At 54.4% G+C, this 23,446-nt stretch overlaps 5 protein-coding genes across 5 annotated transcripts; 4 read left to right on the forward strand and 1 right to left on the reverse strand.

The window, feature by feature from the left end:
- Positions 1 to 1,116: 1,116 nt before the first annotated feature.
- EV422DRAFT_535334 (uncharacterized protein) lies at positions 1,117 to 3,102 on the forward strand. The gene has a single exon (XM_053070737.1). The coding sequence runs from the start codon at positions 1,611 to 1,613 to the stop codon at positions 2,838 to 2,840; it is 1,230 nt and encodes a 409-aa protein (XP_052924065.1). The 5' UTR covers positions 1,117 to 1,610; the 3' UTR covers positions 2,841 to 3,102.
- A 1,667-nt stretch (positions 3,103 to 4,769) lies between these two features.
- Positions 4,770 to 6,420, forward strand: EV422DRAFT_119903 (uncharacterized protein). The gene has a single exon (XM_053064665.1). The coding sequence runs from the start codon at positions 5,087 to 5,089 to the stop codon at positions 6,134 to 6,136; it is 1,050 nt and encodes a 349-aa protein (XP_052924066.1). The 5' UTR covers positions 4,770 to 5,086; the 3' UTR covers positions 6,137 to 6,420.
- Positions 6,421 to 10,392: 3,972 nt separating this feature from the next.
- Positions 10,393 to 14,770, reverse strand: EV422DRAFT_535345 (kinase-like domain-containing protein). Its single transcript, XM_053070738.1, has 17 exons — positions 14,688 to 14,770; positions 14,577 to 14,627; positions 14,382 to 14,492; positions 13,926 to 14,289; positions 13,706 to 13,822; positions 13,600 to 13,633; positions 13,381 to 13,497; positions 13,173 to 13,271; positions 12,964 to 13,068; positions 12,792 to 12,889; positions 12,585 to 12,664; positions 12,121 to 12,496; positions 11,954 to 12,028; positions 11,580 to 11,842; positions 11,329 to 11,483; positions 10,955 to 11,246; positions 10,393 to 10,886 (listed from the first exon to the last, which is right to left on the reverse strand). Exons 2-17 carry the CDS (start codon positions 14,620 to 14,622, stop codon positions 10,798 to 10,800), a joined length of 2,421 nt encoding a protein of 806 aa, XP_052924067.1. The 5' UTR covers positions 14,623 to 14,627; positions 14,688 to 14,770; the 3' UTR covers positions 10,393 to 10,797.
- Positions 14,771 to 17,603: 2,833 nt separating this feature from the next.
- Positions 17,604 to 19,207, forward strand: EV422DRAFT_535359 (uncharacterized protein). Its single transcript, XM_053070739.1, has 3 exons — positions 17,604 to 17,805; positions 17,881 to 18,279; positions 18,349 to 19,207. The coding sequence occupies exons 1-3, from the start codon at positions 17,703 to 17,705 to the stop codon at positions 19,008 to 19,010; spliced, it is 1,164 nt and encodes a 387-aa protein (XP_052924068.1). The 5' UTR covers positions 17,604 to 17,702; the 3' UTR covers positions 19,011 to 19,207.
- Positions 19,208 to 19,343: 136 nt separating this feature from the next.
- EV422DRAFT_588918 (uncharacterized protein) lies at positions 19,344 to 23,384 on the forward strand. Its single transcript, XM_053073503.1, has 3 exons — positions 19,344 to 19,816; positions 19,890 to 22,843; positions 22,942 to 23,384. The coding sequence occupies exons 1-3, from the start codon at positions 19,540 to 19,542 to the stop codon at positions 23,338 to 23,340; spliced, it is 3,630 nt and encodes a 1,209-aa protein (XP_052924069.1). The 5' UTR covers positions 19,344 to 19,539; the 3' UTR covers positions 23,341 to 23,384.
- The last annotated feature ends 62 nt before the right edge of the window (positions 23,385 to 23,446 follow it).

Raw genomic sequence — 23,446 nt, forward strand, 5'->3', positions numbered from 1 at the left:
CCTGAATCGGTTACAAAAAGAGGGTACATACAACTCCAACTCATTTCCGAGATCCGACAAAAGTTGATGATCATGATGGCTCGATGATGGGGTGGGTGAATCGGGGTGAAAAGCCGTTCTCCAGGAGGGTGAAAAATGCCAACAGGGGTGACTGTTGTCGACTCGGACGGCGTACGCCAAAGCCACAACCAGGGAGTGTGGAGGATTGTTTGATGCAAACGGCGTAGCACAGCGCCCGGGGCGGATGAATCACGACTGAAATCACGAAGACCAGTGAGAGCAGCTCGAGCTCAAGGCCCACCAGATAACAATTTTTGCCGGTGAGCAAATCCGCGTTGTGATTGGGGCCTTGGATTTGTAAGGAAAAAAAGGAGGGGCGAGGACCTTGGGCCGTCTGACTGTCTCACATCATCGCGGGGATGATGTGATGGAGGGTTGCTCAATTTGGACAGCCTCCCCTTTTTTTTTTGACACTTGCTGGTGGTCGGCTGTTGGTGCCTTTCCCACCTACGCGCGCATGCTAATTCTCACGGTGGCCCATGTCATCTCTTTCCCTTCTTGCCACTCCTGCGTGCGTATGTACATGCATACATACTGTATACAGCAGCAGGCTAATCGTCGAACCGATGTCCGCGGGCTGTGGGACAGTGGGGAGGGGCGGCGGCCGTAATTTGTCAGGCGAACAGCAAAACAACGCGCACGCTGCACGCGCTAAATGCAATATGACTTGGCTACGGGGCTTCTCCTCGCTCATCTGCCCGTAATGAAACCTCTGATACCTCCATGGCACGTACGGAGTTGGCCGAAGGGCGAAATTTCTCCTACTGATCGAATCACAGATGTCACTCCCCCGTCGTTCAGGGCTCCTCCTTCCGACTCGCGGCTGTGATTGATTGACAGGCGCAAAATGGGAAAAATGCAAAAGTTTGCGGGGCCGCCTCCAGTCATCACTCCCAGGGTTCTGTTTTGTCTACCCACCCAACCCAAACAACCCAACCCCAAACCCCGCCCGACAACCTTCCGCCGGTCTCCGGGAGCAAGGGGTCGGAAGAAGCATGTGCGACGGCTGTTCATTGCTGCTTGGTGGGACTGGTAGTGTGCCATCCATAGGTCGGACACATACAGTGCAACATGGGTAATACATTTTGGCTTCGGAGCCGTCGGGACACAATCCCAAATGATCCATTTTCAGCAGCCTGCATGGCATGGGGTTTGTCCCCGCAAAATCTCACAACGTCCGCATCCGCAAACCCCCACCGACACCACACTCACCACCCCTCACTTTTACACGCGCATTTTCGCGAAGGCCATGTCGCGTTTGCTTGTTTGGCCTTTGGCCACCCTCCCTTTCCCTTTCCCTTTCTTGCTCCCCGTCTGCGCAAAGCGTGTCAGCCCTCGGACTCGCTCCACGATACTGATGACGGGCTGATTCAGAAGGGTTGGGGCTGACGCGGAAATTTCACGCTAAACGTTGGTCTGCTCGCTTTGAGCGGTATCAAAACGTATATAAAGCTTTCGGCCGCTTCCCGTGCCCCCGCCGGGCCTGACAGCGAACGTCAGCCGTCCCCTCTGCAACAGAATCCCAACAGCATAACCGAAGCAGCACTCCGATGGCTGTTTCGGCGTGGCCTCAACTCGCTGCCGCCGCCGCCGCAGGTGCATCAATACAGCCAACGTCGGCGCAAAAGGGTATGTGTGCTCACCATCGATGGAGCAGAAACCCTGTCCCAGCCCTTGCGGCGGCCGCCGATGCTCCAAAGCAACATCAGCAGCCCCATCAGCAGCAACAGCAACAGCGACAGCAGGACTCTAGCACGACAACCCCAGTATCCGCTCAACTAGTCTCCCAGTTCGTATGCCTAGTCGTACATCGAACATGGCCGCACCGGCCAGGGATGAGCACCCCAGGCCGGCCACACCCCTCCTTCCTCTCCTTTGTCTCGCGCATTCAACGAACCTCCGGCGTCTCCTCCATCGTCCTCTTCCTCTCCCTTCTCTACATCGTCCGCTTCCGCCGCGCATCCTCCCCAACCATCAGTAGCAACAGCGGCGTCCCCGACTCGATATCTGCGCTCGACGGTAACAGTTTCGGAAACCAGGCCGCATTATCCGAAGCGAGACTCGTCACAGCCGCCGTCATCCTCGCCCAAAAGTTCACCGACGATAATCGCTTCACCAACAAAACGTGGGCCGAGCTCACCGGCTTTGCGCTGGCGGACATCAACAAAATGGAGACGGACTTCCTCGCTAAGATAGACTTCAAGCTGCATGTCGGTGAGGAGGAGTTTCGGTCGTGGGTGCGGTACTGCAAGGCATGGGCGAGCCAGCTGGGCGTCTCGCTGGAAGAGGATCCGAACTCTACATCCCCGTCAAAGGCTTCCCCGCAAACAACGTCCACGATTCCATCCACCATCCCCGCAAACCTTCCGCCACTTCCAACTGCGAGGTCATCACAGCAACAGCAACAGCACGCCACGATGGTCGGCTATTACCGCAAACGCAAAGTGGAGCAACCTGACCCTCTCGCTTTCCACCCGGACTTCGTCCCGCGCAAGATCCCCCGCACCCCATCGGCCGACATTCCCCACATGCATCAACACGCCCACCATCAAACCCGTCGAGCAGCTTGGTCCGCCAGCAACACGGGCATCAACAACTCCGGCGGCCTACCCAACAACTTCGCATACCCGATGCCCACGATGCTCATACCCGGCTCTCAACAAACACCACAAGCACAACAATACATCCAAATGCCCGCATACAACATCAACAGCAATCACCCGCTCGCGCTCCATCCCGTATACCCCATGCCGCTGCAGTGTTACCTCCCGCCGTACTAGGCGAGTGACATTCCATCGCAGCACACAGACGCTTTTTTGCCTGCACGCCGCTCTATACCAGTATCATCGTCTGTTCCGGAGATGGGCATTTCAACCGATTTTGTTTTCACGTTACCCCCCAAGTTATGACTTCTAAACACCGCCCCACCCCCGCCTTTTCACTTTGTGTACCATATTTTTGTTTGATTCTCCTTGTATATGCTCTAGAGTAAATTAAATTTTGAACGATCGACGGGGTATTCCCCAAACAACAACTGCTTGCTGCCCATATAGCGACGTCGCTTTCGACGGATGTTTCCGACCGGAAAAAAAGCCTCGTTGCGCAATGCGGAGTTTGAGGGACTAAGCGCCGTTTAAATACGAGTCACGTGAGGTTTATCAAGCGCAACACATTTTTCTCAGCCGTGCCGCCGCCGCCGCCGCACACAATCCAAACAACTTCCAACTGTCCACGTTGGGAATCGATGGGCCTCGCCGATAGGAAATTTGCACATCATCCCATTACTACGAGCTCCTAAATGACAGTGAGATTGGGAGCGCTGCGTCATCACCCATGATGCGAAACTGAACGCCGGGCAGCGATCGTTGTCGGCGCAAGGTGTTGCGGGCGCAACGAGACAGCACTCGCAACATCTGACAATTGATGGTCGTTAGCCTATCTGCGAAATGTCCGTGGGCGATATACTGTACGGCCGTACAGTAGATAGCACCTTTCGTAGGCCTTCCGTGTTGGTGCATACAGTACAGCAGGATAGTAGCACGATGTAGCCGGATAGGACTGTACGCCGCCACGCATCGTGGTGTCGTATTGGGGGGCTGGAACCGGTTGGTTATCCTCGCACATGGAACGCATTGCCCCACCACAACTCTTCGCGCTGCTTCATCGCATGTCCGACACGTGCAACGTCCTCAATGTAATTTCCCTCCTTCCGCTTGTGTTTTGTACGCTCGTGATACGGTCGCCAACACTGTGCTGTGTGGACACTGTGGTTGCGTGCAGTGTGCGCTGTCACCCGCTTTGCGCTCCTGTTGGTTGGGAGGCTGGACCAGCCCGGCGTCGTTGGCGTATGTGCAGTACAGTACAGTACTGTATGTGCAGTATCCGAGTCGGGCTGTTTTGCGCTCTCGTCCCATGTCAAGGGTCTTCGTTCGGCGTCAAGGCGGGAGGTTCCACAAATCACACACCACCAAGTCCCGCCCTCCATGGCCAGGACACGAGATGGCGGTCGCGGACTCGGGGAAATTCGGGTGGGGCACCCTTGGCACAATACCTCACCGCGGTTCCAGGCTCGTATAGCGGGTGAAAATGTGACATGAACCCCTGCGAGATGTCATTTTACGACCCAAAGTGGAGCCGTTTTGTGCGCCTCCTGGTGATTGCCTGGTTTTGGGTTTGCCTTGATCCATATCGAACTGCCAATCTTCCTCGAGTCCAGAGAGAAACCAAGCGGACCGAGCTGTGATTCACTGGCGCCCTGAACTAGTCTGAAGACGCGTAAAATTGATATTATCCCCCTCTGTTGAAGGCCCAAGAGCATGCAAAGGCCTTGCAGCAGCGGAGTTGTTGGTAGCGTCGAACGATGTTGAACGTATCCTTTCCGACCGGTTGGGAAAACAAGTCAACACCGACATCATCAGGCAACGTCGTTGATGTTGGCACGGATTTCTACGCGGTGCGTTTCCTCTCAGGATCTCTTGGGATGTCCGTCCGCTTCCCTTAGATCCATCGTTCAGATCGCGGCTGTACAGCAGATTTCCCCTTGCGGTTGTATTTGCAGTCGACATCCCAAGTGTGCGAAATCCTTTGCAGTAAGATGTAACACATCAGCACATTTACAGATCCGGTCTTTGTGATTTGCACGGCTTGCGTAGCCCTCAAGGGACGGTGAAAATGGGAGCACATATAAAGGCATCGATGCCCTGCTGCACCTCTCGCTGGGCCGGTACATTCCGTTCGCTGCGTTCAGACGAACTAATCCCCTAGCCTGCGCTTGTATCCGATCGGTTGCATACGTGAAGGATAGTCGGTCCATCCTGAAAGCGGTCGTCATTCCGTTCTGCTCCAGCGCTTGCCGGCACATTCCGTCGCTGTGTTCATAAGACGCAATCCATTAGCCCTGGGCTCGCATTCGATCGGGTCCGTGCTTGTAGAAGTAAAATCCGTCCAAAGTCCAAGCGCCGTTCATAGTTCATCCCGCCCAGCGCTTGCCGGCATTTGCATTTGCGATACACCCTAAGAGGAAGCCATGTCAGCATTTGATTTTTATCCACCAGGCACCGGCGATGCCAAATTCATGTCGCTAAACGGTCTTCCCAACCTCATCGGATGCCCGAATCCGCAAACTCTGATGTACGGCCAGCAGCCGGCACAATCCATGCTGTATCCGCCACCGGCGCTGTACACAAACTATCCTTGGACCCACCATACGTTGCAGCCGCCAGTCCTGACGTTCTTCCCCACATCGGCACCGACATCCGCTCCATCCCCATGGCCCGAAGCGCCGAGTGATGTCGAAATCGAACAGTTGCTAATATCGTCGCCCCCGCCCCCGCCAGTCAATCCGGCGCAAGGTCTCCCGGAGTCATACGTGAGGGATAAGTTACGCAGTCTTGGAACGCAGCTATGGGGCGATGTATCGTCCTGCGATTGCTGGGTATTCGTCGAAACCCGCCGATCGAGCCATGATGCCGGTCCCAGTGCCTCGGCAAATAGACCTCCGACGAAGAAGCCGACACACTTTTCGATGACAGCTGATGGCCTGAACCCGCCGATGCCGCGACCGAAAAAGCCGGCTGAAGATTTCGTCAGCGTTCATGGGAAGTTGTATCGGGTGGTGCCGTCTGCACAGAGGAAAGTGGAAGAAGAGCAGCAGCGGCAGATGCGCCCATTGACGTTGCCGACTATCTTGCCCGTGCATTCGATCTTCTTGACGACGTTCTCGCCGGTTCTAGGGAAGCTTGTTCACGATGAGCAAAGGGCCAAGCAGGCGAAGTCACTACCGGCACCTACCAGTGGCATGTATCAGCAGTCAGTGCCAACATCAGGTTACGCCGTGACAGAGGACGGCTTTCAGCCACCCCACACGATAACCGTGCAGCCGCCCAGCCCGGATGCATTTGCGATCCTGCTTCATTGGATATATACGGGCAACGTGGATGCCATGCAGGCGTTCCTAACGAACAGCGAGGGTGCTGTGCTGGCTGTGTTGGCGAATATGGAGTGGATCGGGTTGAGAGACTCGGAGCTTGCTGCACTGTGTGAGAGTGTGCAGAGGAGCATGGAACTTGAATTGTGAGGGGGTCGGGGGTTGCTGTGCGGGAAGCGGTGCTATGGCAGCGAGTGACAGTATTTCGGCAAGGGTCCAAGGGACGCGCAAGGCACTTATTGCAAGCGGAACTCAAGGGACCGAGATGCAACAAGCAACAAGCAACAAAGCACAAACGACAATGTTCTTCACCATAACCATAAGTCCTCTTCGTTTACGACTTACTACGCTAGTAAGGGACATAGACTTGGAGGTGAATAAGTCTGTACCGGTCGCGGATCGACCGGCAATCAAAGAAGGAAGTCCGGTTCATGTTCACTGGACGGTGGTAAAAATGCGAGCGCCGGTAAAAACTTGAAGCCGAATCGACATTCAACGTTTGCCATCCGGTACCTTTTTCTACCAAGAACGTCTAGTCGAAATCAGAAGCTTGTTGCAGGCTAGCTCGGGGTGCACGGGTGCGTCCCTAAGACGACGGTGTCCGTTCTACACCGAACCATTGTTCGCCGACGACTCGCAGTCTGTTTTACGGTTGAGCTTGAGAGGAAGGCGGAGTTCTGCGGAAATGCGGTTATTTTTTACCGTTGGGTCGGAGAGATGTGTTCGCTGGGGCTTTCTTTCGACAGGGGATTGACGGCACGTTCTGGAAAAGGTGACAGAACGCGGGATGCATTTTCTTCGCCATACGACTTTGAATCGCCCGTGCGATGCCCATCCGATATCAAGGTTCCGGGGGTTGGAAGACCCAGAACACCTGCTTGTCGGCTCGCCAGGCCTTTGATAATCGAATGTGCGCAGGCACGAGGAAAGGCAAAGCCATCATTCCTCTCTGCCTGGTCGGCTCAATGGGGACACTTTTCCCGGAATGTATGGCATCCATAACTCGGTGTTTCGAGCATATGCATGTCCCGGCAACGACCATCGCCATTTGTTGCTCCACTCCTATTCGCCTCGAGTAGCCCACTAGGCTCCCATACCCAGGGACGCTCGCCATTGGCCGTCATTTCGAGTAGTCTACGTCAAACAAACCCACCGCCTGCGTTGACTATCCCGCGCAATCATTCAGTGGCAAGTTGAAGAGTATTGGGGGATACAAAGGGCTGGAGGCTGGGGGAGAGGGAACCGGGACCACCCGCAGGAGCATGATTCAGCCTTCTTACGGACCGAAGGATACGTGTGTTTGTACATGTCTGCGGCGGGGTTTGCTAGTATTCGATTTTTGTACTGTACGCATATACAACTTTCATCCAATAAGAGCAAAACTTTTGGGAGACGCAAACGAAAGGACATCCATGAGTAGAACGACGTGAAAACGGCGGCAACCCTGATGCACGGAGGCAGCTGTAAGCCGTTGCGCTAGTAGGCCTTTGTTAACCGAGCGATGATACTTACAATATCAGAGAAGATGAACGGACCAGTCTGGAAGCTCATGTTGGATTTTGGCAAGTAGCCCTGGTTTCCGATATGAAACGAAACCTTCTAAGGCGTGACATTCAGAATACAACATTAATTATAGATTGCGCGGCGAAGAAGCCTTGATCGTAAGAGTCCAATCGCATCCTTCCCCCATCAAAGTACCCGAACAGAATAAATCATGTAAATCTTCAGAATGAATCATGTAAATCGTCAGGGAAGCGATTACAGGTTCAACTGTCTGCGCAGGTCTGGTACAACGAGTTTCAGGAGTAATCCTCCAAGCAGGGTCGCTCAAACCGAGCGTAAGACCAAACCTCTGCAATCTCCGGACATTCATTGCTCCAGCAGTTTGGACCGCTGGTTTCGACTCCTTGTTCCGACTCCGATGTAGCAATGAGCGAACATGACATCCTTGTGGTCAGGGGCAGACATGTAGGCAACCAGCTTTGTCCGGTGACAAACACCGACTCCGGTGGGGCGCAGTGAGGCATTGGGTGAAGCGGACGGGCGGCTGCCCAACAACGGCGTAGAGTTACTCTGCATGGAACAAAAACCCTCCTAAAAGACCGAGGGAGATGTTGCGGATCGTTGGAAAAACTAGCAGCGCACTTGCAAGACATGCGCGATCTGGTAATTGCGCCGAGGATCCACAAGGAGAAGCAAATGCACGTCATCCAGCGAACACGGGACGGTCGGGTGGATGGAGCAGAGTGGACATTGTCAACGCATGAGGTGGCGCACGCTGTTTGGTCGGGCCGTGGTCAACATCGCAGAAAATCATCGCTTTGGGCGACAGCGGATGGCGGATTCCGCTTGCGACGACAGGTTTCCGCAATCAGAACTTTGAGCTTCGAGAACGATGTCATACATCTTCCAGGTGATGGCCTATGTCCCTGACTGCATTCGGGAACACCCTTCTCTGATAGGCATGGGCATCCTGATTCGAGGGAAGAGGTAGAATGGACCGCGAGGAGTCGCAATGCATCCACGCCTGCGCGCGGCTCATTCTGCCTCATCCACCCTCCTCTATGCGATCCACTCCTCCTCCGGACCCAGTCCTGTTTTGCTGGTGACAGCCTTACAATTAGCTAGCTGCCAATGAAGTGGAGTAAACTCTGTTTCCCGGGCGAAACACAGCTCACACTTGTCCGCGGATATCAAAGCTCTCGTGAAACAGTCTCTCTCTACTTCAAGCTGGATCTGATACGTCTCGAGCAGACGTCCGGCTCCTCCCAATGCAGCCTCTTCTCCCAGTTCCCCCGAAAGTCTGCGGGTAAGTAGTTAGCAATTTGATAATGTACCCATCGGGAATCTGCTTTTTAAACTGATTCTCAACGCATTGTGCGGTCCGTCGCAGAACGTTAGGTTTTCCTCCAACTTCCAGGAGTCGGAGGACGATGGACATTGATTGGAGACTCCATGACTTGCGACGCGTTTTCCATTCGCAGCGAATGCGGCGATGTCCAGATCGATCAGATCCGCCAGCGGCATTGCATCCACACACAGACGTATCAATAGCTACTGGCATGCGTCAGTCCCCGATGTGGATAGCCCGCCTCGTGGAAGTAGCGCGATATCTTTCCAAAGATGGACTTACCAGTCCGTCGTCTTGCCCGTGATACCGATCTTCGTGGCATGTTCGGGACCATCGGCGAGTCAAGCGAGGGGAGGACCTCGCAGTCTGCGACGCTGCCAACCTCCCAGCGTCGCCAGCGTCGCCAAATCATACTGTCCCAGTCAGCAACAGCCAAACCTTCTCCCTTTCTCTGTGTTCTCTTCAACTTTTCGTTTTATGTATTGTACAGTACAAACAGTTGTGGCACAGAAGTGACGAAAATGAAACTCAACGCGCACAAAATAGCTTTTTATACGTACATTGGACCATATTGAACACAGATGAGCCTGATGATGGACCTCCCAAGGCTCCCATCGAACCTCCACCGTCACTGTGAGCGGCTAATTCCTTCGCATTCCACAGGGCTTCTTCTGTTTTTTTTTTCATGTTGAAGGGATATTGAAGGGATTTGCGGCGAGCTCTTCCAGCGAGGGCTTCCATGGAAGAAAGAGGGAGGAGGTATGGGGGCAAGGGGCGAGAATGAATTGGCAGACTCATCAACGCGGTGACGGCGGGATGAAGGCTGCAACGATCAATGCAAGCGTGAGCGGGAAATGAAGCACAAGGAGAAGATCGGTGTCAGCTTTACGAAATTGGAGACTCACCCGAGCTTACGAACAACCCACCGCTTGGTCGCCAAGGGAGGAGGGTACGCTCGACGGTCGTCTGATCCGGTTCGTCTATAAAAGACGGGGTCTGGAGCTCATCCCCACCACTTTTCTTCATCCGAGTCCCCCAACTCACATCGTTCAGCAAGCGCGATTACTGTTCTTTCGCATTCAGGTTCTGTCTTGCACATCAAAAGACAATACGCAGTGGTGTGCGCAACACATAACTTGGAGCGGAGAATAGTAATTGCTGTCGTCGGCAACATCAGTTTCCGCTTTTTCTGAACCTGTCAACCGCCCAGCTTCCCAGATACCACATCATCACTGTTCCTTCATTTCTGAGTTTGGTCCTGACGAGCTTTTGCATACGGCTTTCATTCGGCCTGTTGCCCATACGTCAGCACCTAACTTGGAATGGAGAATGGTAATGTCTGGTCTTGATACATTGGCAAGGCCTTGACATCTTTACGGTCGTCTTTTCGATTTTTATTTTGTGTCGAGGTTCCGGTTACTGGTCTTTTCATTTCCGGGTTTTGCCTTGACGCTTCATGCGGCCCCATGTCGGGCCGGAGATGGCGATAATGCATAACTTGGAATGGAGAACAGTAATCAAGACTTCCGACGTTCTTTGGAATGTGACCATTTGCCTCGGTTACCCATCACTGGCAACCGATTAGCATCTCAAATTCAGTATGAATGACATCCAAACCATCCACGATCATTGAAGTCTGGCTTTCCTCAGTACCATCTCATTCGCATTCCAAAAACTTGTATTTCCAACAGCGTAATGGTATGCACCACAACAGTCTCCCTCCCCCGCGAGAATGGTATATACACATAATCAAAAGGCACCACCGGGAATCCCGAGTCCTTTATCACAACAAAGAACCGCAAGCGCTGATAATACCGTTCGGAGCAAAACTGGAGCCCCCGTCACTCCTCTCTCCTGAAGGCACCACCGGTAAACCGGGTCCTTATAGCAAACATAAACCGCAAGCACGATATAACCCGACCGAACACAAACTACGGCCCCGTCAACGATTTTTTTTCCTTTAGGAAGGCGGCGCTAGTGGAGCCCAATCCTCACTGTCCGCGATTCCCTGCATGATTGCAGCGATGCTCTGTAGCGCTGAGTACGCTCCTGTTGAGGTGGAATATCAGTGACGAACGTACAAGTGAAGATACCGTTGCTGATCGAGCAATACATACCCTGGCTTATGGTCAACTGGATTTTAAAAGGCCCCTCCCCGGGCTCCTCCGCATCTTCGTCATCCCCGCTCGCGGCACCCGACGACGACGCGGGCTCACCGTTGGCTCGAACGACGAGCGCGGTGAACTTCACGGGCTTAAGCACAATCCGTTCAGTCTGGGTAGCGTTCCCGCTGCTGAAGCCAGGAGCCGAGGCGTCGCCGGTGGCGGATCTTGAAATAGGTGCGTTACCGTCGTATTTGCACCTGTAGCCGTCGCGGGTGGCATCTACACGGGCGCATGCAACGTTGGTCTGATGGGAAGATGAGGAGTTGCGATGGATGATGAGTGGATGATTGAGGAGAAGGAGCTTGAGGAACATTCTGGTTGCTTACAGTCAGGAGTGTACGCAACATTTCCAAAGTACGCTCGTAGCCATTGCGACTGGTGACGTAAAGAGGCTCAGGTTTGCTCATCGAGAAGAGCGACGAAAACCAGGATCTCTTGGGGCTTGAAGACACGGCCGGTGTGAGCGAACCCGAAAACGAGTCTGAGTGAAAGGGGGAGGTTGAACATTTTAGTATCATGAAAACCCGACCAAGGAATGGGTAACGAAGGAGATCGCCGATGTTGAAAGACTACTCACGTTTCTTCCGGTGGAATCGAGGTGTGCCGATTTCAGCTTGGGAGCCCGAAGGCGATGCCCGTAGAATTTCTTGCATCAAAGCCGCTCGCGCAGGGTCCTGAGATAGCGAGCTCGAAGGACCAGCACCCGAAGGTTCGCCGCTGCCGGTCTGAATCGTGAGCTTTCCCTTGTTCGCACGTGCTTGAGCCGACGCACCCCGTGAGTGGCTGGCTGGCGTGGAAGACGAAGCTTCCGTAGTAGTGGTTGTAAGAGACAAGGAGTCGCTTGATAGGTGGATGAGGATGCGGTGGAAATCATGGGAGGAGAGGCGTAGAAGAGTAAGTTAGTGTTGCGCATGGAGAAGGCGGATGAAAGGAGTGGGGCTGAGTACTTACTCGGTAATGGAGGCCGACAGCGGACTGCTAACCCTGACAGCAGTGTCCGCGTACTTGCCAACGTTGGTAAAGATCCTGTGAAAACACGGGAGGTAGAAGAGAGAGATGTCCAATCAGCACTATTTCACATTCCAAATATCACTGATGAAGTCTCAAGAAGAACTTACTTGTTCGGCGCTACGGCCTTTTTGGGCGACGCCTGCCCCGCAGCCGACGGCCCGGCAGCACCTGTCGCGTCCCTCCCTGGACCGCCGACAGGCCCGGCCGTCGCTCCCGCCTCTCCCGACGGACGAGGAGCTGACGCCCCCAACGCCGCCGGGAGGTCGGTGGTGCTGCTCGAGGCCGCACCCGGGTGCTCCTCCCGGGAGCTCCGCACGTTCACATTGTCCGTCGAACGTCGGAGCTCGTCGGTTGACCTGCCTGCCAGGGAGAGAGCCGACCCGTGGGCGAGGTCTACCGCTGAGCCTTGCGCGCTGGTCGGCGTTAAGGCGAGAAGAGAGCTCGTTCGACGTTTTGGCCCTCCCTCCACATCCCAGTTGATGTCTTGATTTCAGAACAGATGGAGCGGAGAAAGTCGAGAGTTAGAATCGGATGAGTGACCATGCGTGTGGGGTAAGGTACGTGTACATACCGTTCAGAGGGTCGTAGTTTTCGAATGTTTCGATCTTCCGACGCAAAAACAAGTTGTAGAACATTTTTGCGGGGTGCGGTCTTGTTGAAGTTGATGATGATGAATGACGGAGATGAACATGGTCGAAAAGGTGAAGCGGGAAAGGAGCATGACATGGTTAGTAAGATGCTTACAGCTTCATGACGAGAGCAGAAGGAGAAAACATACTTTGCGTCCCGCAACTTGTCGATGACCACCTCTTCGACTTGGTCTTCGCCGCCGTATCCGAGATGCACCAACGACTTCACGCAATCTTCATCAAGCGCCTGGGATTGAGGCAGTCAGCAACCGGTTGTCGAAACATGCGACGAATGGGGACAGATGTCAGCAAGCGGCTTACCTCGCCACTCTCAAGGTGGAGTTCGTTATGATCTTCTTGAGGTGGGTTAGGTTGTACACCGGTCTCGTATAAAGTAAAAAACGGATGCTCCTTGATGGCAGGCATCTGGATGATGATGAGAACGAGGGAGAACTTGGGTTTAGTGACGGTGCGATGAAAAGGCGGTGTTGACAGGCGTTGATGAGGATTTTAAGACATGAGGTGCTGACCTTAATGCGTCGCTCGGGGTTTACTGTCAGCATCTTCCTGATCATGTCTTTGCATTCAGGGCCAACGATATCTGGGATAGCGTAGCGCCCGGCCTTAACCTATCAGAGGTTTTAAAGTCAAAGAGTAAGCGAATGCACATACACATTAGAGGCTGAGATGAACACCGATCAAACTTCAGGAGGAGAGACGAAGATGTGACAAACTCACCTTGTCCAGCAAGAGGCGCACGTTCTTGTCATCGAAAGGCAGGTTGCCGGTGACGAGCGCGAACAGGATGACACCGACACTCCAAATGTCCGCCGCGGCGCCGTCGTACTTGTCACCCTGTATAGTATGAACGTCAGAGGTACATACAAGGCGATGAGTCTCAAGAGTACAAGTGGAGGATGTAGGGAGGGGAGCAATTTAGGAGTATAGGGTATTTACATGAATAATCTCTGGACATGCGTAATGGGGGGACCTGCGAGGACATGGTGGCTGTTAGCGTCCAGTTGTAGATGCGGTATGAGAATGGAGGAGTACAACGGCTTACCCGCAACTGGTCTTCATAAGTGCACCGGAGTGCTGCAACGAAGCCATGCCAAAGTCGGCGATTTTTATGTTGCCCTCACGGTCGAGGAGAAGGTTTTCCGGCTTCAAATCGCGGTGACTGTGCGAGGGAGAGATGCATGGAGAGCGAAGAGAATGGTCAGCAACTTGTAACGCAGAGAACAGGGCAGATGTGACGAAGCTTCAGATGCACAGGAACGTACCAGATATTGTAGCCATGGCAGTATTCGAGGCCGTAAATGATCTGCTGGAAATACTTCAACGCGTCCGGCTCTGGCAGTCGGCCACGCTGGATGATGTGATCGAACAATTCACCCCCCTCTACCAGCTCCATAACAAGAAAGAGCCAGTTCTCTTTATCGTACACATCATACAATTGTATGATGGCGGGGTGGTGGATGAGTCTCATAATGGTGATTTCGCGTTCTAGTTTCCGATGCTGAATGCGCTCAGCTTCGGAGCCGGTCAGGTATCGGCCGTTGCCGCCATTGTTTCGGTGGGTTCGATCTACGATCTTGATACCCACTTTGGTCTTCGTAACAGTGTGCGTCCCGAGGACGACTTGCCCTACAATTATCGATAGCATTTCGATATGATTATAAGATATCGGCGCTATGCAGAAAGAATGATGCCTAGGGAAACTGCGGGCAAGATATTACCGGTCGACCCTTTACCCAGTTCTCTCCCTAGAACGTAGGGGCCCACACGCGGAGCGTTCCGGGTAGCGGATTGGGGGCGGACGGGAGGAGTCCGGGCGGTCTCGGACATGACTTTAATTAAACGAACGGGTACAGGGGATGGGGAGCGTTAGAAGACAGTCCTAACAGTGCAATGAGGGAATTTGCTGTTCTTACCGGATTCAAGTGCAGGCGAAACAGCATCAGCGGGAAGATCGTCCATAGGCACTGCAACAGGATCAGATTTTTAGCGACGGCGGTCAAACATGACGGCTGAGATGACCGCACCTTCGTCGGGAGCAACGTGGACAATGCCCCACACGGGGCCATCCTGTTGACGCGGGCGACGACGAAAACAGCAAAAGGGACGGGACAGCTTTGCGAGGAAACCCATGGTAGATGTAGAGAATGCTAAATCCGCGATTGTCGGAAGAAAGGATACCGCTGTGCACCTACGATGTGAGGTGCGAAGGATGAAGGATGGAGGAGAAAAACAGGGAAGGATACCTGAAAGGCCGACATTGCGGCGTCGGATCTGGGACTGACAGCGTAAACAATGTTTACTAATGGAATCCCGAGTTAGCAGAATGGGAACCATTATATCTCCGACATATGAAATGACAGGGACATAATCGAACTATGGACCAGCACTAGCAAACACAAAGTCCGCTCGATATCGTAAGCCGCGTCGGTCACGTGCTCGTCCAGCGTTGTTGGCGAATTCGTCGAAGTCCGCGTTCACATTCTTCAGAATTCATCACTGACTACTGGCGAGACGGCTCGGGAGTTCGTTGAAAGTACCGCTTAGCACACTGGTAAATCTGGATGTGCCGGTGTACAAGGAGTAGAGGACATCTGCCTCCGAACGAGCATCAAAAGATGGGAGGTGAAAAGGCATGGTCTGGCGAGAGCACAGAAAGTCCAGATTCCCAATGCAGAAATGGACTTGCCCGATCTGTCCGCCTTTGATGCGGAGGAGAGGTGCGCGAGTGGGGGTGCGCGGCATGGTTGGGCTTGTCCGGTCCCTCGGCTCGGTTGGGTGACTTTGTGAGCATTGTCTCCCGTATTTGTCTCGGCCCCCGGTAACAGCTTCAGCCAATAATAAATAATAAATATTAATTTTATGCAATTTCTGATGGGTCACGGGGTCTGGATTCAAATATGAATTTGCTTAGGCAGCACAAACAACCAGAAACTCCTCCGAAAAAAGTTGTCGAATGAACTCATCTCAACATCCATGCGCCGTGCGATGCGGACATTGGCAACCTCCAATAAGAGCTGCCCCACAAATCGATGAGCAAGCCGACTGGGATTAAATGGAACAAACCGTAGCCCCACCCCATCCCGGCCGCCTCCCAGCCATGGGAACTTCACACGTCGCGAACATGGGCAAATTGCGCGGCCCCCCAGCGAATGGATGTGGGTCGAAGCCGATATTGTTACTGGCGGCGGCTTACCGTTCGATATCTGCATGCCGAACTTCAAAGCAATCATCGAAGTGAACGGCAACTACCATTTCAATGACATCGCGGGCTGGATGTGGCCATCGGCCAAGACAAAGCAGAAGTCGTCGGGAGTCGGAAGTAACCCGAGCAACATGAAGAAGAGTCGAGGAAAAAGAAGCCGCAGGACAGCCGACTCTGGTTTGTTCACCGCCCATCCATCATCCAGCTATACGACGTTTATGACAAATGTAACTGGCTTTTGGGTTATGGAGCTGGTGGGAGGTGTCGAACTCTGTGGCCACCTAGTCCAGCATGGCCGTCCGGGAGACGAGGAGAGGAGGGAGGCTTCCTCATAAGTAGATTGAGAATGTGATTCTTTCTTGCGTGAGTAGCGGTTGTGTCAGTCGGGCGATGATGTACTGATTTTGTGCGGTTCTCGTGCCCAGTACCAAGCGTGCTTCTGAAGCATCCAGTATCAGGCTCAACTCGACGCGACCGCCGTCAGAGAAGCCGCGAGGGACGCGAGAACGTCCCGGTTGAAGGACGGGGACCCCGCCGAAGCGTCGCCGGTTCAAGGCCAACGGCCCCACCACATCTCCCCCCCAGTACCAAGCATCCGCGACGAATTGCTGACCGCGGTTGCCCGGATGCAAGCGGCGAACCTGGAAGAGGACGCGCGACCTCCGCTTGGAGTAAGAGGTCGCCCTCCTCAGGCACAGCGACCTCCATTTGAAGGCGAGTCCGGTCCACCTCTCCCCGCGCGGTCAGTAGAGTCACCAGATTGTAGGTGCACACTGCACAGTGGCATCAGTTCCATCATCGCTGCTACAATTGGTCACATACAAATCCACCATGTGTCTCCCATGGGTCTTTGTCATTACAACTTCATCAGTAGTCATCAAGATCGTGCTCTGAGTAAACCCAACACCATCAAATGCGCGCCCCTACGTAGAGAGCAAGCACAAGAACTACCTGCCTTCGCAGCATTGCAATCAAGCGGCATCCTGTCTCAGGTGGTCCGATCGTGCTTCATTCCTTTGCCAAAGCTCCATTCATATTCATGTTCAGACGGTTGTGCAGCATTTCCGTCCCATGCAGCTACTCTCAAACAAATCAGGTGGTGCAACCCGCTGTTTGCCATTTGAGTAAGCCCCACAAGTAGATACTTCTAGTTATCGGGCCGATGATTGATTGATACTCATAAAGACCCAGAAGACAAAGAAAAGCTACTGAGCAAATAACATCAGACTTACCTCCGCAGTTGACTCTCATGTCCAGAGTGCCGTCGCGCAAACCTGCCTACGTCTGCATCTCCTTCGTCGGCGTCCAATGTCACGAGTCCGACATCTATACATACATCCAACACCAAATCCTGTCACATTCCTGTCAAATATCCATCCTCCCAGACCTCCACAGCCAAGGGGGCAGTGCTCATTTCCATGCCAGGCTGGTGTTGTGAATTGCTGACGCACAGGCACAACCCCGATCCGCAAGGACGCCCAAAATTTTACATCTTGCGGATCCCACTTCTTGACCACATAACGCGTTGTAACACCTCGCGCCTGGTGCGGCTGCCAGTGCGCGTCCTTGCGAGGGCCCACGCGAAAGTTCAAGCGCAAGGTGCGCTGCTGCTCACGGGGCCTGGTGCACCTGGCGGGGCTTGGGGCGTGGAGATGCTCGAATTAAATAATCATTGGGATACTTTTAAAATTTAAGGCCTGGCTGGCATGGGCCCCCTGATCTCGTCTCAAATTGACAAAGCAAAAGGGCAAGGAAATTCTGCGGCTGCAACCCTCGAACGCAACACAAAAGTGGCAGCTCCAACGCATACCCTCCGTTCCGGCTGCAGCTGCAAACTATGAGGCACCATCTACGGGCAGGACGAACGCAACGGCGAGCAATGAGAACCCAGGTCGCCCTTGTTTTGGCGTTGACGACAGCGACGCAGGTTGCCGCGCAAGGTACAGGCGTTTGTGTCGGTGAAAACCAGGTGTTCTGCCGACAAATGTGCTGAACATTCCCTTTCATATTCGCAGCGAGTGCTTTCACGTTTTCTTATTCCGCAAATGGAGCATGGCAAGCCGGTCAGCCCGAAACGGTGACATTCGTTCTCGATCGCCTCGTTTCCGACACACTTTTCGTCGATGCCATATATCTCAGCCCGTTGGGTGCGCCGGCGGGAACTGGCCGTATTCGAGCATGTGCCAATTTGCTGTTTGATGGAGCGCAGAAGAATGCACCATGCGGTGCAGGGTTCTGCACAACGGTGACATGTACGACGACGATTCCTTCCGGGTACCCTGCCGTAAACTCGTTCGATGTGTCGGCTGAATGGAAGGATTGCAAGAAAATGCCGCTGTTGGATGTTCCTGTGCCTTTCTGTAACGGAGAAACGAGCGTTGATCGCGCGGCTCCCGTTCATATTAGCAGTGCTGGTGAGTCTTGGGTGTTTTCGCAGTTTTTATCTGAGAGAGGAGGAGGATTTACCAATCTCATTTCTCTAGGTCCAGCATCTACAACAAGTGCTTCTACTTCCATCGCTCCGGCCACTTCTTCATCTATTATTTCATCGATAACGTCAACGTCGACATCAGCCAGCACGACCGCATCGTCTACGTCCTCGATATCGTCTGCCGCCAGCACGTCCTCTGCGGCCACTCCTTCCTCATCCTCAAAAGTTACGGCCATGGCCTCCTCATCTGCAACATCCATCGCAACGAGCGCCCCAGTGAACGCGAACCCCGACAGCTCTTCCAGCGGGTCGAACACACCAGCAATCATTGGCGGCGTCATTGCAGCGCTCGCCGTGCTCTTCGCAGGCGGAGGTCTGTTATGGAGACGGGCCCGCCGGGACAAACAGCTAGACTACGAATTCGAAACGGCCAAACAGCGTCCGTTCTCCCTCCTCAAGGGCGGCGTGCCACCCCTCATGAACGCTCCTTCGAACGCCTCAATGTCTCAGCCATCACATTTTGCGGACAATCGTGACTCTTACCAAGCGTATCCAAGTTTGGGACGGGGACCCGAGATGGGTTATCAGTATGATCCTACGGCGTATGGACCTCCATCCCCGCGTATGCAGAACATCAACATGGTGCACAATGTTCCAGCCCATGTTCACCCGGTGGCCACTGACAGACCGCTGGGTTTGCATATTGTTAATTAGTTCTGCCTTTTTTTTTTTGTAACATCCCTTTGTAGGTAGAGAGACTGGGATAGTGTTATCCCAGATTCCGTACTGTAGCAAACCATATTCCCCCGGTATCCACCCCTGTAGACACATAGACTCCTGCTTCCCCCTTACATAGCTAGCGACACTTGTAATGTACTGTATATACACCGCGAAATAGGCATGACTTTCGGAAAACCTATCCGCCCGAAAGCTAGAGCGTCCGAGTCGGTCTGACCACCGCCCAAATTCAAATCCGCGTCACGTGACTCCACACGATCCGAATTGAACGTTGAAAGCAGAATGACAGCTTTTTGCCTGAGGTTTTTGCAAAACAGGACCATCGGCTGCTGGTGAGCGGACCGCCCTATGATCAGAAGTGTCCTGTGCATAACGTAGACAAACAGGGAGAGCGAACCGATAAGGAAGGGTGGACAGGGCAGTGTTCGAAAAAGCCACCGGAAGTTTGAGATTTGGAGCAGCCGACCTCCAGCACGACCCTCAGTTCCAGTGACACCAGCCCGCCATGGCTCCCTCACAAACAACAACCACCTCCAAAAGGAGAACCGACACCTCGACTTTCCACACCCTCGACCGGCAACAAGCCGCCGTCTACCCGTCCAAAACCCGCCCGCAGTACCCGGAGCTCGCCAAGCTCTCCGCGCCGCATGTCGAGAGTTTCAACAGCCTGTTTGCGCATGGAACGGCGTCTAGTGGGCTGCTGGATAGGGCCGTGCAGGATATCGGGAAACGGGTGGTGTTTGATGGGAAGCCCGGGGAGAGTGGACGGAATAAGATTGAATGTGAGTTGGTTTTTAGATGCGGGAGTGCCTCTGGTGTGACGAATAGCGTACTGATCCAACGAGACCTTTTCAGTATGGCTATCGAGCGTAAGCGTAGGGAAACCAGTAATCGAAGCGGGCGGTGGTGGGGTATCAAACCAGCTGTTTCCTTCAGAATGCCGCGAACGAGGAATGTCCTACAAGAGCGTGATGCAAGTCCGTTTAAACTGGCGAGTGAACGGCGGCACGGTGCAAAGCGAAGTGCGATCTCTCGGGAAGCTGCCTGTCATGGTTCGGTCGCTCCGCTGCAACCTGGAAGGCAAATCGCCTCGCGACCTCATCAAACATAACGAGGACCCCGACGAGTTCGGGGGCTACTTTGTCAGCAATGGTATCGAGCGTTTGATCCGGTTGCTAATTGTGCCCAGGCGCAACCACCCAACCGCCATCATCCGAAACTCGTTCCAGAACCGTGGACCGACCTACTCGCCGTACGGTGTCTCCATGCGGTGCGTGCGACCCGACCAGACCTCCCAGACCGTCACGATGCACTACTGCACCGACGGACCCGTCACCCTGCGGTTCTCCTACCGCAAAAACGAGTACATGGTCCCCGTCATGCTCGTCCTCCGCGCCCTCTGCGAAGCCAGCGATCGCGAGCTCTTCGAACGCCTCACGATGGGGCAGACCTCCAACACCTTCCTCACCGACCGCGTCGAGCTGCTCCTGCGGAGTTTCCGCCGATACGCGGTGCACACCAAGAAGCAGTGCACGGCGTACCTCGGCGCCAAATTCGCGGTCATGATGGACTCCCCCGACGATATGTACGAGGAGGAGGTCGGCGAGGAGTTCCTGCGCCGCGTCGTGCTTGTGCATCTCGACGACCCGAGGGAGAAGTTCGATATGTTGATCTTCATGATGCAGAAGCTGTACGCTCTTGTCGCGGGCGACTGTGCGGGCGATAACCCGGATTCGCCGCAGCATCAAGAGATCCTTTTGCCCGGCCACCTGTACTTGTCGATCATGAAGGAGAAGATGGGCGACTGGTTGACCGCGATCAAGATCCAGATCCAGCAGGATATCCGTTTGAAACCCACCCAGGTCGACTTTATGGACAAGAAGTACATTGTTAAAGTGCTCAGCAAAACGTTCGGGTCGGCGGATATCGGCCGCAAGATGGAGTACTTCCTCGCCACGGGCAACCTGGTCTCCAACACGGGTCTGGATCTGCAGCAGACGTCCGGTTACACCATCGTTGCCGAGAAGTTGAATTTCTACCGATACATCTCCCATTTCCGGTCCGTCCACCGTGGTAGTTTCTTTGCGGAGCTGAAAACGACCACCGTGCGGAAGTTGTTACCCGAGAGCTGGGGGTTCCTGTGTCCGGTCCACACGCCCGATGGAAGTCCGTGTGGTCTGCTGAACCATTTGGCGCACCTGTGCCGGATCGTGGTGGATAAGATCGATGTCAGCAAGGTGCCTGCGCTGGTAGCGAGTTTGGGCGTCGGGCAGATGAGCGGGATGGGTCCGCGGACGCGGAACGAGGCGTCGAATGCGGTGCCGGACGAAACGGATGCGATGGAGATCGATGACGAGGAAGATGATGAGTTTGATGACGTGGAGGACGACGAAGACGAGCTTAACGCGCTGGACCCGGAATCGGAGATGAAGCGTCGGAAGAACGTCACTGTTTCCGTGCAGCTGGATGGGAAAGTCATTGGATGGTGCAGCGCCTCGATGGCCGCCAAGGTCGCGCAACGGCTCCGGCATTGGAAGGTTACCCGCACGCGGCCTATTCCGTTGGATTTGGAAATTGGATACGTCCCGCCTACAAGAGGTGGACAGTATCCCGGTCTCTTCCTCTTCTCTACGCCGGCGCGCATGATGCGGCCCGTCAAGCACCTCGCGACGGGCGAGCGGGACATGGTGGGCCCGTTCGAGCAGGTGTACATGGACATTGCGTGTCTGAAGGAAGACGTGGTCCCCGGCACGACGACACATATCGAAGAATCGCCCACCAACATCCTCAGCGTCGTTGCGAACCTGACGCCCTTCTCGGACCACAACCAGAGTCCGCGAAACATGTACCAGTGCCAGATGGGGAAACAGTCGATGGGAACCCCCGCGCAGAACTTGCCTAACCGGACGGATAACAAGCTGTACCGTCTGCAGACGGGGCAGACGCCTGTTGTGAGACCTAAACTGCACGACGCGTATGGGTTGGATGGGTACCCGAACGGCATGAACGCCGTGGTGGCGGTTATTTCGTACACGGGCTACGACATGGAAGACGCGTCGATCCTCAACAAGTCGTCGCATGAGCGCGGGTACGGGCACGGCACGATCTACAAAGGCGAGTTTATCGATCTGAGCGACAAGCGCAAGAAAGGCGAGCCGATGACGCTGCATTTCGGGATCATGGCCGAAGGCACCGCCGCGTTGACGTTCAAAGACGCCGACAAGATCCTGAAATTCCTGGACGAGGACGGGTTACCGATCATCGGCAACCGCATCACACACGGCGACCCATACTACGCGTACGTCGACGACGTCACGGGTAAAGTCACCGTCGTGCCCTACAAGGGCATGGAAGACGCCTACATCGACCAGGTCCGGCTGATCGGCACCGACACCGGCGACCAGGAGCTGCAGAAGATCCACATCAAGCTCCGGATCCCGCGGCCGCCCGTCATCGGCGACAAGTTCTCGTCCCGGCACGGCCAGAAGGGCGTCATCTCGCAGAAATGGCCGACGGTGGATATGCCGTTCAGCGAGACCGGGATCGTGCCGGACGTGATCATCAACCCGCACGCGTTCCCGTCGCGCATGACGATTGGGATGTTTGTGGAGAGTTTGGCGGGGAAGAGTGGCGCGTTGCATGGGAAGGCGCAGGATGCGACGCCGTGGACTTTTTTGGAGGGGGATGGCGAGCCTGCGGCGGATTATTTTGGGGAGGAGTTGAGGGAGGCTGGGTTCAATTATCATGGGAACGAGGCGATGTATAGTGGGATTACCGGGGGGGAGTTCAAGGCTGATATTTACATTGGGGTGAGTTTTTTTTCGTGGAGGGGTGGGTGCTTTGGTGGCTGGTTGTTGGGGAGATTCATTGACTGATTGAGCTGCCCTTTTTTTTTGGGATGTGTTAGGTGGTGTACTATCAACGTCTCCGGCACATGGTCTCTGACAAATACCAAGTGCGCACGATCGGCCCGGTGCACAACGTCACGCAACAACCCATCAAGGGCCGCAAACGGGCGGGCGGGATCCGATTCGGAGAGATGGAGCGCGACTCGCTCCTCGCGCACGGCGTGTCGTTCCTCCTGCAAGACCGGCTGATGAACTGCTCTGATTACAGCCAGTCGTGGTGCTGTTCGCAATGTGGGAGCCTGGTGGGTGTGGAGACGGCGCTAGGCAAGCATCGCGCGGTGTGCAGGACGTGTGGGGATGGGAAGGGCGTGGAGATTGTCGCGGTGCCGTTTGTGTTTAGGTACCTTGTGAGTGAGCTGGTGGCGATGGGGGTCAAGTTGAAGTTGACTGTGGAGTAGGGGGGGAGATGTAAAGGAGGGGGAAGATGCATACGCACGCACACGGTTTGCTTCGACCGACACATGTATTTATTTCATATAGGTTTTCCTTGTCGACTATCTATCT

This window comes from Fimicolochytrium jonesii, assembly GCF_025526975.1.
Source record: "Fimicolochytrium jonesii strain JEL569 chromosome Unknown EV422scaffold_18, whole genome shotgun sequence".
In the NCBI taxonomy this organism is placed as follows: Eukaryota; Fungi; Chytridiomycota; class Chytridiomycetes; order Spizellomycetales; family Powellomycetaceae; genus Fimicolochytrium; species Fimicolochytrium jonesii.

Coding starts and splice junctions, on each gene's coding strand:
- EV422DRAFT_588918 (XM_053073503.1), top strand. CDS start 19,540: ATGGCTCCCTCACAAACAACAACCACCTCCAAAAGGAGAACCGACACC. Junction 19,817..19,889: donor TGGACGGAATAAGATTGAAT/GTGAGTTGGTTT, acceptor AGACCTTTTCAG/TATGGCTATCGAGCGTAAGC. Junction 22,844..22,941: donor AGGCTGATATTTACATTGGG/GTGAGTTTTTTT, acceptor GGGATGTGTTAG/GTGGTGTACTATCAACGTCT.
- EV422DRAFT_535334 (XM_053070737.1), top strand. CDS start 1,611: ATGGCTGTTTCGGCGTGGCCTCAACTCGCTGCCGCCGCCGCCGCAGGT.
- EV422DRAFT_535359 (XM_053070739.1), top strand. CDS start 17,703: ATGAGGCACCATCTACGGGCAGGACGAACGCAACGGCGAGCAATGAGA. Junction 17,806..17,880: donor GACGCAGGTTGCCGCGCAAG/GTACAGGCGTTT, acceptor TCATATTCGCAG/CGAGTGCTTTCACGTTTTCT. Junction 18,280..18,348: donor CGTTCATATTAGCAGTGCTG/GTGAGTCTTGGG, acceptor TCATTTCTCTAG/GTCCAGCATCTACAACAAGT.
- EV422DRAFT_119903 (XM_053064665.1), top strand. CDS start 5,087: ATGTCAGCATTTGATTTTTATCCACCAGGCACCGGCGATGCCAAATTC.
- EV422DRAFT_535345 (XM_053070738.1), bottom strand. CDS start 14,622: ATGGACGATCTTCCCGCTGATGCTGTTTCGCCTGCACTTGAATCCG. Junction 14,493..14,576: donor TTCGCCTGCACTTGAATCCG/GTAAGAACAGCA, acceptor GTTTAATTAAAG/TCATGTCCGAGACCGCCCGG. Junction 10,887..10,954: donor CCAGTTGACCATAAGCCAGG/GTATGTATTGCT, acceptor CCACCTCAACAG/GAGCGTACTCAGCGCTACAG.